At 34.5% G+C, this 10,230-nt stretch overlaps 2 protein-coding genes across 2 annotated transcripts; both read left to right on the top strand.

The window, feature by feature from the left end:
• On the top strand, positions 1–8,051 carry LOC136820567 (ER membrane protein complex subunit 3-like). Its single transcript, XM_067076756.1, has 9 exons — positions 1–197; positions 402–459; positions 650–743; positions 1,389–1,493; positions 1,742–1,823; positions 3,088–3,167; positions 3,504–3,592; positions 7,404–7,576; positions 7,877–8,051. The coding sequence occupies exons 1-8, from the start codon at positions 49–51 to the stop codon at positions 7,530–7,532; spliced, it is 786 nt and encodes a 261-aa protein (XP_066932857.1). The 5' UTR covers positions 1–48; the 3' UTR covers positions 7,533–7,576; positions 7,877–8,051.
• A 259-nt stretch (positions 8,052–8,310) lies between these two features.
• On the top strand, positions 8,311–10,122 carry LOC136820554 (transcriptional adapter 3-like). The gene is made up of 3 exons (XM_067076743.1): positions 8,311–8,637; positions 8,814–8,900; positions 9,039–10,122. The coding sequence occupies exons 1-3, from the start codon at positions 8,355–8,357 to the stop codon at positions 9,929–9,931; spliced, it is 1,263 nt and encodes a 420-aa protein (XP_066932844.1). The 5' UTR covers positions 8,311–8,354; the 3' UTR covers positions 9,932–10,122.
• Positions 10,123–10,230: the final 108 nt, after the last annotated feature.

The following is a 10,230-nucleotide window of genomic DNA, read 5'->3' as shown; positions in this document are numbered from 1 at the left end:
AAAAACTCTTGACTGTATATAGATTATTTTTAGCATATATAATTAGAAATGGAGGACTTGCTGTTGGACCCTGCTATCAGAGCTTGGGTCTTTGTGCCAATAGTGGTGATAACCTTTTTGGTTGGTGTAATTCGTCATCATGTTTCTGTTCTATTGACAAGCAGTAAAAAGTCTGATGTTGAGCAAGTCAAACAAAGGTAATTTTTTTTACTTTGATCCAGATTATGCACAAACTCTATTTGTTAAAGAAAATGTTTTTTCACGTTATTTCTTTTTTGAATAAACCTTTTATTAAAAAGATTTTCTGATTTTCAATTTGGAGAAGGGTCTGTAATAATGTCATTTAAATGATAGTTATCTTTTCTTGAGACTTTTGGTGATGAATAAATTTTATGTTTTAGTCACATTCTTATGAGAAGTAGAATGCTTCGAAGTCACGGAAAATATATCCCCATTGAGGTAAAATTCTTATTGTTTTTAAAATATTAATGAAGTGAAAAGATATTTCCACCATGTTATCCAAAATAATTCCTGAAAAGGCCAAGTCTTCTTTTAAAGAGCCATTTAAATCTTACAGCAATATACATTTCCTTTCTCACATTATTAAACTTGGATAATGTTTTCAAATCCTTTTTTTTTTGTAATCCAGGCATTCAATATGCGCAAGAAATTTTTTAATGACGAAACTGATGGTGTCTTAAAAGAAAAAAAACCTACCACTCCTCCAAAAAATCCCATGCAAGGTATCTCTTTGATTAAAGCCAATATGCAATTGCTATGAAAAGGTGTAGTTGAACATTAATCCTTTGCCTGGGCCAATCCATGCCCTGTGAGAGGGATTGGGTCCAACAAGAGTGTGGAAAAGTATGTTAGGATATGTATCAGGGGTTTTGATGTTACTCACATATATTCTAGCTATTGCAAGAGCAGTCCAAGCATCCCAAGCTTGTAGGCCATAGCTTCGTTTCTCATGAGCACACAGGTTCAATAATATCTGGAAAGGGCCATGATTTCTCTAGTAAGTAAGTCTGGAGGCAACCTGAAGGCTCCTCTTTCAATAGCTACTACCCGAAGGTAGGGGAGGGCGCCACTCTTTCTCCCTGGATTGCTCCACTTACCCTTGTTCCTTCCCTTATAATTGCTGAGCATCAAGCAGAGAGGCATCAAGTACCATTTTAAGAATCTTTGGTATGACTTGGCTGGGGGTTGAACCCACAACCTTGTGAACTGTAGCCAGATGCTCTACCACTGCACCACGGTCGCAACATATAAAAGGCAAAGATTGCAGGATAGGTTGTCTGTATATATTGGACTACCCATCAACCAAAAATCTCTCTAGTAGGCTAAAGCAGTGTTAACTTGCAAGTAGTATTGTATTTTATTTCGAGATCCTACAATGATGATGGACATGTTGAAGGGCAATTTAACAAACGTTTTACCGATGATTGTCATTGGTGGATGGATCAATTTGACATTCTCTGGATTTCTTACTAGTAAGGGAACAGTCATTATCATCCAATCGTTTCTCTTTTAATTTTTTTTCAACTTGATTGTTTGTAAACTATGAATACTCACTAATGATAATATACATTCGTTTCTCTGAGCTGAGAATTGAGAGTTTAAAATTTTTTGACCTAGTAGTGATTGATTTGCAGCAGTCATACTTTATACTATACTTTTATACTTTATATAATTTATAAGAATGTTCTTGTTATTTTCATCATTATTTTCGCTCCAACAGCAAAAGTTCCTTTTCCTTTGACCATGAGATTCAAGGCAATGTTGCAGCGTGGTATTGAATTAACCAGTTTAGATGCATCTTGGTAAGTGGATTAATAATAATAATAAAGTAGAGAAATACAGTTTTGCTTTGTGGACCAAAATAGAGGTCTTATAACTTAACCATTTGTTTGCTTTTCTCAGGATTGGCTCTTTAGTTTTTATCAATGATGCAAAATGAAAAATTTTAGATCAAAAACATAAGTTTTTTGATTTTCAGGAAAGTGTTCTGACCATTTTGTTAGCTGTAAATGCTATTAATTTTTTGAGGTTTTTAACTATTGACCCTTTGCGCTTTGGGCGTCTTCCTGTTTTTACTAGGAGAAGCATCTTTGGGGGGGGGGACACCTATTTGGTTGTTATTTTCTGGACCAGAATTCAGACTTGACTAAAATCATGTATTGGCTGATTGACTCTTTGGATTCGACTGAAGGGTGAATTGCAGAAAAATAGTACAATGTCCCGTCCGCATCAGGCACTTTTTGAGGACCCATAACTCAACTTGGGCAAATGCAATTTCTAAGAACTTCGCATTTTTGTGAACTCTACTAAATAGCCTTCCTTGGATTGTTATAGAATTTTTTTCCCTCGTAGCTAGTACATGTAAAGTCAAGAAAATGATACTGCTGCAAAAAGCATGTGGTTTCCTATAGTTCATTGGCTCAATACAGTTAGAACATTAAAGTTGTCTCAAAAAAGAGAAATTAAGACTTTTGTGCCGTTGCGGACGGGACAAATTTTTGGACCGTATTAGTTTTTACCAGTTAAAAAATTCTAAATAGATTATTTAAAGGCAATAAATGTCTTTAACGTAAGAAACCATTTAATATGTCACAACAAAACAGAAATGGGGGTCCTCTAGTTCCCAGATCTTTACTTGTAAGCATAAATGGAGCTTTTGTTGCGGATGGGACATTGTACTATTTTTCTGCAATTCACCCTGAAACTTGTTACTGTACATGTCACATGGAGCTACCTCACAAGAAAGTTAGAGGGGGTTCTATTTTGGGTATTTTCAAAGAATGATGAAGTCATCAGGTGGAAATGATTTTATCAGTGCTCTTTGCCCCTCCCCCCAAAGAAGCTGAAAGGGTTAATTTACCCCGTATTCCATTCATATGTTGTCAAATTAGGTGTTAGTAAAATTTTTGTATTGTTCCTTGAATTATCTTTAAAGTTACTGAAACATTAATTCATATTGCTTTTAGATTTTCTCAGGAACTTTCATATTGCTTTTAGATATTCTTACTTATATCCTGTTTTGTCAAACTTTCATCAGTTCTTTTTATTTTTTGACTTTTTGTTTAGGGTCAGCTCAGTTTCTTGGTATTTTCTGAATGTGTTTGGTCTTCGAAGCTTGTACTCGTTGATCCTGGGGCAGGATAATGGTATGCCATATCAAAGGAATTAATTTTGATTGATACTTTTATTAATAGGAGCTGTTTTGTTTTTGTTTGCATTCAACTTAGTTTGTCAAATCAATTTACAGTAGATTAAACCGCTATTGCAGTTTTACAAATACTATATGGTTTCCTTTCTATTCCGTGTACGATAGTGAACTTCTGGACTCATCATGCAGTCTATCTATTTACTATCCACTTACCGTATTACTCCAATTACCACCACGGATTTTATTTGTAAATGTTTATTTATATTTTTTTCACGCAATTTTCGACTCTTTGCTGCTCGCAAATAACAAACCAAACCTTTCAATAACATTTCAGCTGCCGATTCCGGTCGTTTGATGCAAGAGCAGATGGCAACTGGTGGTGGGATGATGGGACCTCAACCAGATGCGCAAAAAGCTTTTGAGGTAAATATTCTTACAATTATTATTCTTTTAATCATTTATGAGAAGGTTGTTGTATGAGGATGTTTTTACGAAGTTGTATATGTTTTGAATGTTCTACTGTTTTTTAAACTGTTTTTATATTTGAATATTCTTACATTTTTAATTTTTGGACCTACCTCGGAGGTCCTATAAATTAACCGATGTCCGTCCGTCCGTCTGTCTGTTACCAGCTTTTCTCAGGATTGGCTCATTAGTTTTTTCTGATTTTTGGCACAATGATGCAAAACGGCAATGCCCAAAATTCCGGAAAATTCTTTTTGGCATTTTTTCGAGATTTTATCATTAGTTTTTTCTGATTTTTTGCTCAAAGATGCGTATTATTAACAATGCCCAAAACATGGCCGAGTCCGATTTTTGAGAAAATTTTTTTTACGGCTGGAAATATGCCGGAAATCGCCGTTTTTCTGGATTTTTATTGGACTCTTTCGTTATAATTCGTTGTTTTTTCATTCAAGAACATTATTAATAGCAATGCCCACCATCAAGCATGTTTCAATTTTCAATAAAATTGATTTTGAAGCCGGATTTATTTAAAAATCGCCGGAACAACCTATTTTCGCCGGAAAGGCAGTATTTCTTGAATTTCTCGAGCTGTACTTTATATTTTTTCATGAAATTTTGCACACTGACGCAAAATGACAATACCTAAAATGTGACGGAGCCCGATTTTCAAAAAACATTTTTTTCGGCCGAAAATTGATTTTTTGCAGAAAGATGCGTATTCGCAATGCTCAAAACATGACCGAGTTCAATTTTTGAGAAAAAAATTTTTCCGGCCAAAAATGCCGGTAATTTCCGTTTTTGCAAATTTTCATTGTTTTTTTTCGATTTATGTCTTTGTTTTTTTCAAACAAAAACATTATTTATAAGAATGTCCATGATTAAGCATTACATCAATCTTCAGGTAGGTCCATTCAGCATGTATGTATATTCAGCATTCGGTTGTCGTCTGAAAAATGCACAAAGATGGCGGAAAAATTCAAGAAAATAATAAAAAATCACCATCAATAAACGACTTTTGCAGCCCGTCAAAGTGCATCATAAATGAAGAAAACGCACTAAAAGATACCCTACAATGCAGGAAGTGCCACCGTTTAGTCCATTATCTTTGTACAGAACTGCCACTTTACCAGATCCAGATATACTTGTCATACAAATCAAGAAGTGTCCAGCGTCAAAACTGTACCAAAATCGCACCGCAGGTAATGGAAAGGTATAATTCAAATAAAACATCAAAAATTGAAGGATTTAAAAACGAAATCAAAGCCTGTGAGAATATAATGAAAAGGCAGGACGAAGAAATAAACCATTTGAAAGCACAAGACGTCAATGTTATGGTCAACGAAATGAAAGAAACTATCGACACCAGAATAACCACGCTTGAAAAGAAGATTGAAAACATCATCGAAAGAAAGAAGAGAAAAGACCACCAATGAGCTACGCTAAAATCACATCCAAACACATCGAGAAAAACATTGGAGATGCGATTCGAAAAGAAAAGCAGGAGGAGCAGCTGATTCGATCTACAGCACGCAACCTAATTTTTCATGGGATTGATGAATCGGCAGATGAAACTGAAGAAGAAACAAAAATCGAGGACGAAGAATTTATCTATGACAAAATTATTGGTAAGCGGCTCCATCTGAGGAATATAAAGATTACCGAGACGCAGCGGATCGGGAAATTTACGAAAGAAAGAGAAGATAAAGCGAGATACCGACCAATTAAAGTCACATTTACGAACGAAGAGGACAAGAACACAGTGTTGCAAGCAATAACAAAAGAAAAAGGCTTTCCTTACCGAGTGACAGAGGATTTGACCAAAAATGAAAGACAGATAATTAAAGAATGGTGTAAGGAAGCCGAAAAAATGAATGCTAAAATCAAGGAAGACAACACAAAATGGAAAGTCCGGGGGAGCCTGCGAAAAAAACTCTATTTCAAAAAGATCATTGTAAAAAGTACGAGCGGTTTATAGAGGCCCATGTGTCTTCACGGTGGCCTGCAAACCTGTAAAGCTTTATTATTATTATTATTATTATTGTTATTATTATGTAGCTTGTTTTAATCATATCAGATCTTATCGTCCACCTCTAAGCAAAACGCACTGTCGTATGGCGCGCCAAAGCGGAAATAAATACTATCTCTTTAAAACGATACTATCTTCGTTTAAAACATACTATCTTTTTAAAAAAATACTATTTTCGATTAAAACATACTATTTTCGTTGAAAAAATACTATTTTCGTTGAAAAAAAACTATTTTCGTTGAAAAAATACTATTTCCGTTTGAAAAAATACTATTTCCGTTTGAAAAAATACTATTCTCGTTTAAAACATACTATCTTCGTTTAAAACATACTATCTTTTCGAAAACAGTCTGGAAACGAGGTTGGCACGTCTTGCCTCGCTCATTAAAGTTTGCATGCATGACCCGCGCATGGTGGGACGGCGGAATCATGCTTGCTGGATGGTCCAATAAGATCAGCAATTTCCTTCCATTTGAACCCTATTGTTTTTAGTGCAAGGACTTGGTCTTCGTTGATATCTTTCAATGGTCTGCCACGTGTAGCCATTTTACTGTCAGTCAGGTCAGATCTTGTAGGGAGCCGGACGCCATCTTGTTATGTTGGTCCCGGGGGGGGGGGGGTACTACCCTTGTCGACCAACGGGGGTGTTCCGCTGACGTTCGAAAAATGGACCCTACGTGGGACTCGAAATTTGCGAAAAAGTGACCCTGAATGGGACTGAAATTCCAAAATTTTCTCAAATTTTCTACTTTTTCCAACGCCCATTACACGCCCCTCAAAATGAAAATTACACAAATTTGAATAATCGAGGCAACCTATATTCGAAAAAAGATAGTATTTTTTTAAAAGATAGTATTTTTTAAACGAAGATAGTATGTTTACAACAAAGATAGATTGTTTTAAAAAGATAGTATGAAAGATAGTAAAAATAGTATTATTTTTTAAAGATACTATGTTTTAAACGAAAATATATTTTTTAAGCAAAAATAGTATTTTAAAAAAGATAGTAGTTTTAATCGAAGTAGTATGTTTTAAAAAAAGATAGTATGTTTTTAAACGAGATTGTTTACGTTCAAAAGATAGTATGTTTTAAACGAAGATAGTATGTTTTTAAAAAAAATTATGTTTTAAAAGATAGTATTTTTTTACGCTCATGTCCGCTTTGGCGCGCCATACTGTCGAATATTTTTAGATATCCGATAGTAAAATATCTCTTTTGTAGCAGCGAGCATAGAGAAAATAGTTTTTTGATATAATTATTTAAATGTCACATATATAAAAACAGATAAAAGAAAGTTCTTTTTAACAAAAGAGAAAGAAAGGAAATTCGAACGTTATGTAATTAAAGAATGAAAAACAATTGACATCCTTAATAAGATAGTAACACGTTCGAAAATGTCATACAAAGAGAGAAAGACTGAATGAAGTAGGGAAAATTACAATGCTTTTCTGCTAATTGGTGAACGATAAACCATATATTCAACGTGAAAAGTCGGATATCGAAATTATTCAGTCTCGTTTTAATAATATTCGACTCAGCTTCGCTTCGTCGAATATCATCAAGCTCGACTGAATAATTTTCGATATCCGATTTTTCTTGTCGAATATCTGCTTAATATTCTTAATTTCATATATGCCTACTTTCAATGTGCCCTCGTTAACCAAAGACAGGGAGCGTTTCATACATACATAATTTTCTTCTTTCAAAGGTTTTAAATTAATCATAGCATTGTTTCATTTCAGGCTGAATGGGAAGCACTTGAAATAACTGACCATAAGTGGACAATGAAAAATATCGAGGAAGATTTAATCAAACTTATGGCTGCCAGTTCTACAATGGCTTCTACGCAAAGGAAACTGAAAAGTTCTTGAAATGCTTTATTTTAACTAAGATTCAGGCTTCATCAAAATCACAGGTATTTTGAACAAGGGAATTCTACGTACATTCAAAATCAAAGAAAATATAGTATTTTAAAATATAACTTGATTTTACTGTTCATATTTTATTTTCTCTGAGTTAAAGTTGATCAAGATCAAACTAGACATGTGCTTTATATGGTATATCAGCAATGCTTTCGGTCTATACAATTCTATATTGATTTATTTTGATAACAATGCGTCAGATCTAGTCAAAATGAGCTGTAAGCTACAATCTTATTTAAAATAAATACTTGACAAGTCCTTTCGGCTACTAAAGTAATCTCTTTTCTTTTTAGTCATTCAATTGAAGTAGTGAATGGTATTGAGATCTATGAGAACATAAATGGAACTTTGACAACGAAATATCAGATATTCTTGCAATTTCCTTCAACCACTGTCATAGCCTTTTATTTTGTTTATTTGCTTAGGAGAGACTTCTTGTAAATTTTCAAATATATTGAAAAACAACAATTTCTCCCTTTTTTCATCTGAAGAGTTGTTTCTCCAGCCCCAAAGAGGAGATGCTTAGGCAAAGTAGCTTCTAGATATGTTGGTATTAAACCTTGGGTTTCCTAGATAGAGCAAATGTGCTACAATTAATTGGTATTTCATCAATTGTTATCTATGCTGATATCCTCACATTGTTTGGCATGTTGTGTTGATTTATCTTTTTGTCATATTTCTGTACAATTATTTCTGATTTATTGTATATTCACTTTTTTAATTTAGCGAAAATACATAAAATACAAAAGAGAAAGCATTAGAAAATCAAAAATGGATATACCCTTGCAGTTTCATGAATTCAGTCATTTGAACCATTTGGAAAGATGTTTAAAGTTTTCCGAAATCATACAACGAGCAGAGGTCAACTTGACCGACATTGATGCTCTTTACACTGACCTCGAAACACTTCAAGGTGCATCAAACATTCGATTACGAAGATTGGAAGATGAGATGAAAATATTAAACGAATGGTCTGATAAAAAGGATAGAGGGAAAGCTGAAATAGATTTGGAATTCATGAACACTGTTTCTTCGGGCAAAAGAGCAAGACAAGGTAATGAACGAATTTTCGGCAACCTACTTTAATCCTTCGTCTGAATCGAAGAGCTCTCCCTCCTTTATAAGAAACTTTTCCGTTCGAGCATGAGCAGAACCCTCAAAACGAAGCAATTGAGGTGAGGTTTGATGCTCAATAAACATCTATCAATTGTTTATCTATTATAATCTTAGAGCGAAGTGAAGACACAAGTAAGGTATCAAAGAAACAGAAAACGGACGAATCTTCGAAAACGAGTGGATCCAAGAATAAAAGCAAAGGTTTGATTCATATTTAGAACGCCCTCTCCCTATATTCTTGTCAATATTTTAGTCATTACATTTTTCATTCAATTTCTGATCAAACTTGGTGTATATTTCGCTTTGAAATGAATGCTATACATCTTCTCATACAAACAGGCAAGAACGAGACACACGAAGGAGGGGAGAGCAGCAACGTGTCAAAACCAAAGATCGCTTTCGATGTTTCCAATAAGTTTTGGAGTTACGTCGAACCTTATTGTGCTGACATCACACCTGAAAACATAACATTACTAGAAAATTCCCTATCCTGCAAATTAGATACGAACGATTATTTCAAGATTCCTCCTTTGGGGAAACATTACACTGAGATTTGGGCCAAAGAAGACATGGTTGAGGAGACTCAACAAGTGAGCAAATTGGAGAAGAAACGTACCACCAACACAAGCAGCAAGTCATCGTCCAGTGAGACTGAACACGAGGTAGATGTAGAAGAAGCTTCCCCTTATGGCTCTTTCACACAACGCTTAGTGTCTGCTTTAGTGGATGAAAATATCATGGCACCTATGACTGGCAACGAAATGCAAGACGTAAAAATCACTGACGTCAATGCGCCAAATTCAAAAACGGACGGGAAATCTACTAAAAAGAATCTTTGCTATAAATCACTCGAGAATGCGATAAAAGACCAATTATTTTCGTTGGGTTTGATTGATTCTCTTCACGAGGAAGAGCATGAATTGGACGCTGGTGACGAGATTCTGTCAGAACTTCAAAAATGCCAAGGTGAACTGCGAGCTCTCGTCAATCATAATAAAGTCATCGTAAATAAACTTACTGAATATGCAACTAATGCCATGAAGAAGCAAGAAGTTAAACAGAAAGCTAAAGAAATTGACGCAGAACTTGTTGACACTTTTCGAAGGTTTTCGTCCTCTAAGGCAAAAAAGAAAGGCGTATCCAGAAAAGATAAAGAACTGGCCTGGAAAACTTTACGGGAACGAGAAACGATATGGAAAATGGTTGATTCGAATGAAACTGAAACCGCATGAATTAAATTCAAATCTCTGTAACTAGCCCAGGTTTCTAAATAAGTAATTTTGAAGAGACCCTGTAGAATTGGATGTATATTTAGCACCATCCCTATTTCTTAAATAATGCAAGAGAATATTGAGCATTTTCAATAAAACTTTGATAATCTATCAAATTGAGTCGAAAAATATGTACAAAATAATTTTTTAAATATTTACATGCTTATTTATTCGTTTCCAAGCGGTATAGGTTATTTTTATAAATGACACCATTTTCTTTCTATCAATATATCGCATGAATACATAATCGAATTTTAAGT

The sequence above is a fragment of the Clytia hemisphaerica genome, unplaced genomic scaffold, assembly GCF_902728285.1.
Source record: "Clytia hemisphaerica strain Z4C2 unplaced genomic scaffold, Clytia hemisphaerica genome assembly, whole genome shotgun sequence".
Taxonomy (NCBI): Eukaryota; Metazoa; Cnidaria; class Hydrozoa; order Leptothecata; family Clytiidae; genus Clytia; species Clytia hemisphaerica.
This window is presented reverse-complemented; position numbering and strand designations above follow the sequence as displayed.

Bases quoted from the DNA above. Each gene is read 5' to 3' on its own strand.
- LOC136820554 (XM_067076743.1), top strand. From the start codon at position 8,355: ATGGATATACCCTTGCAGTTTCATGAATTCAGTCATTTGAACCATTTG. The intron at 8,638-8,813 runs GTAATGAACGAA...TTATAATCTTAG, and splicing joins GGGCAAAAGAGCAAGACAAG to AGCGAAGTGAAGACACAAGT. The intron at 8,901-9,038 runs GTTTGATTCATA...TCATACAAACAG, and splicing joins ATCCAAGAATAAAAGCAAAG to GCAAGAACGAGACACACGAA.
- LOC136820567 (XM_067076756.1), top strand. From the start codon at position 49: ATGGAGGACTTGCTGTTGGACCCTGCTATCAGAGCTTGGGTCTTTGTG. The intron at 1,494-1,741 runs GTAAGGGAACAG...TCGCTCCAACAG, and splicing joins ATTCTCTGGATTTCTTACTA to CAAAAGTTCCTTTTCCTTTG. The intron at 3,168-3,503 runs GTATGCCATATC...ATAACATTTCAG, and splicing joins GATCCTGGGGCAGGATAATG to CTGCCGATTCCGGTCGTTTG.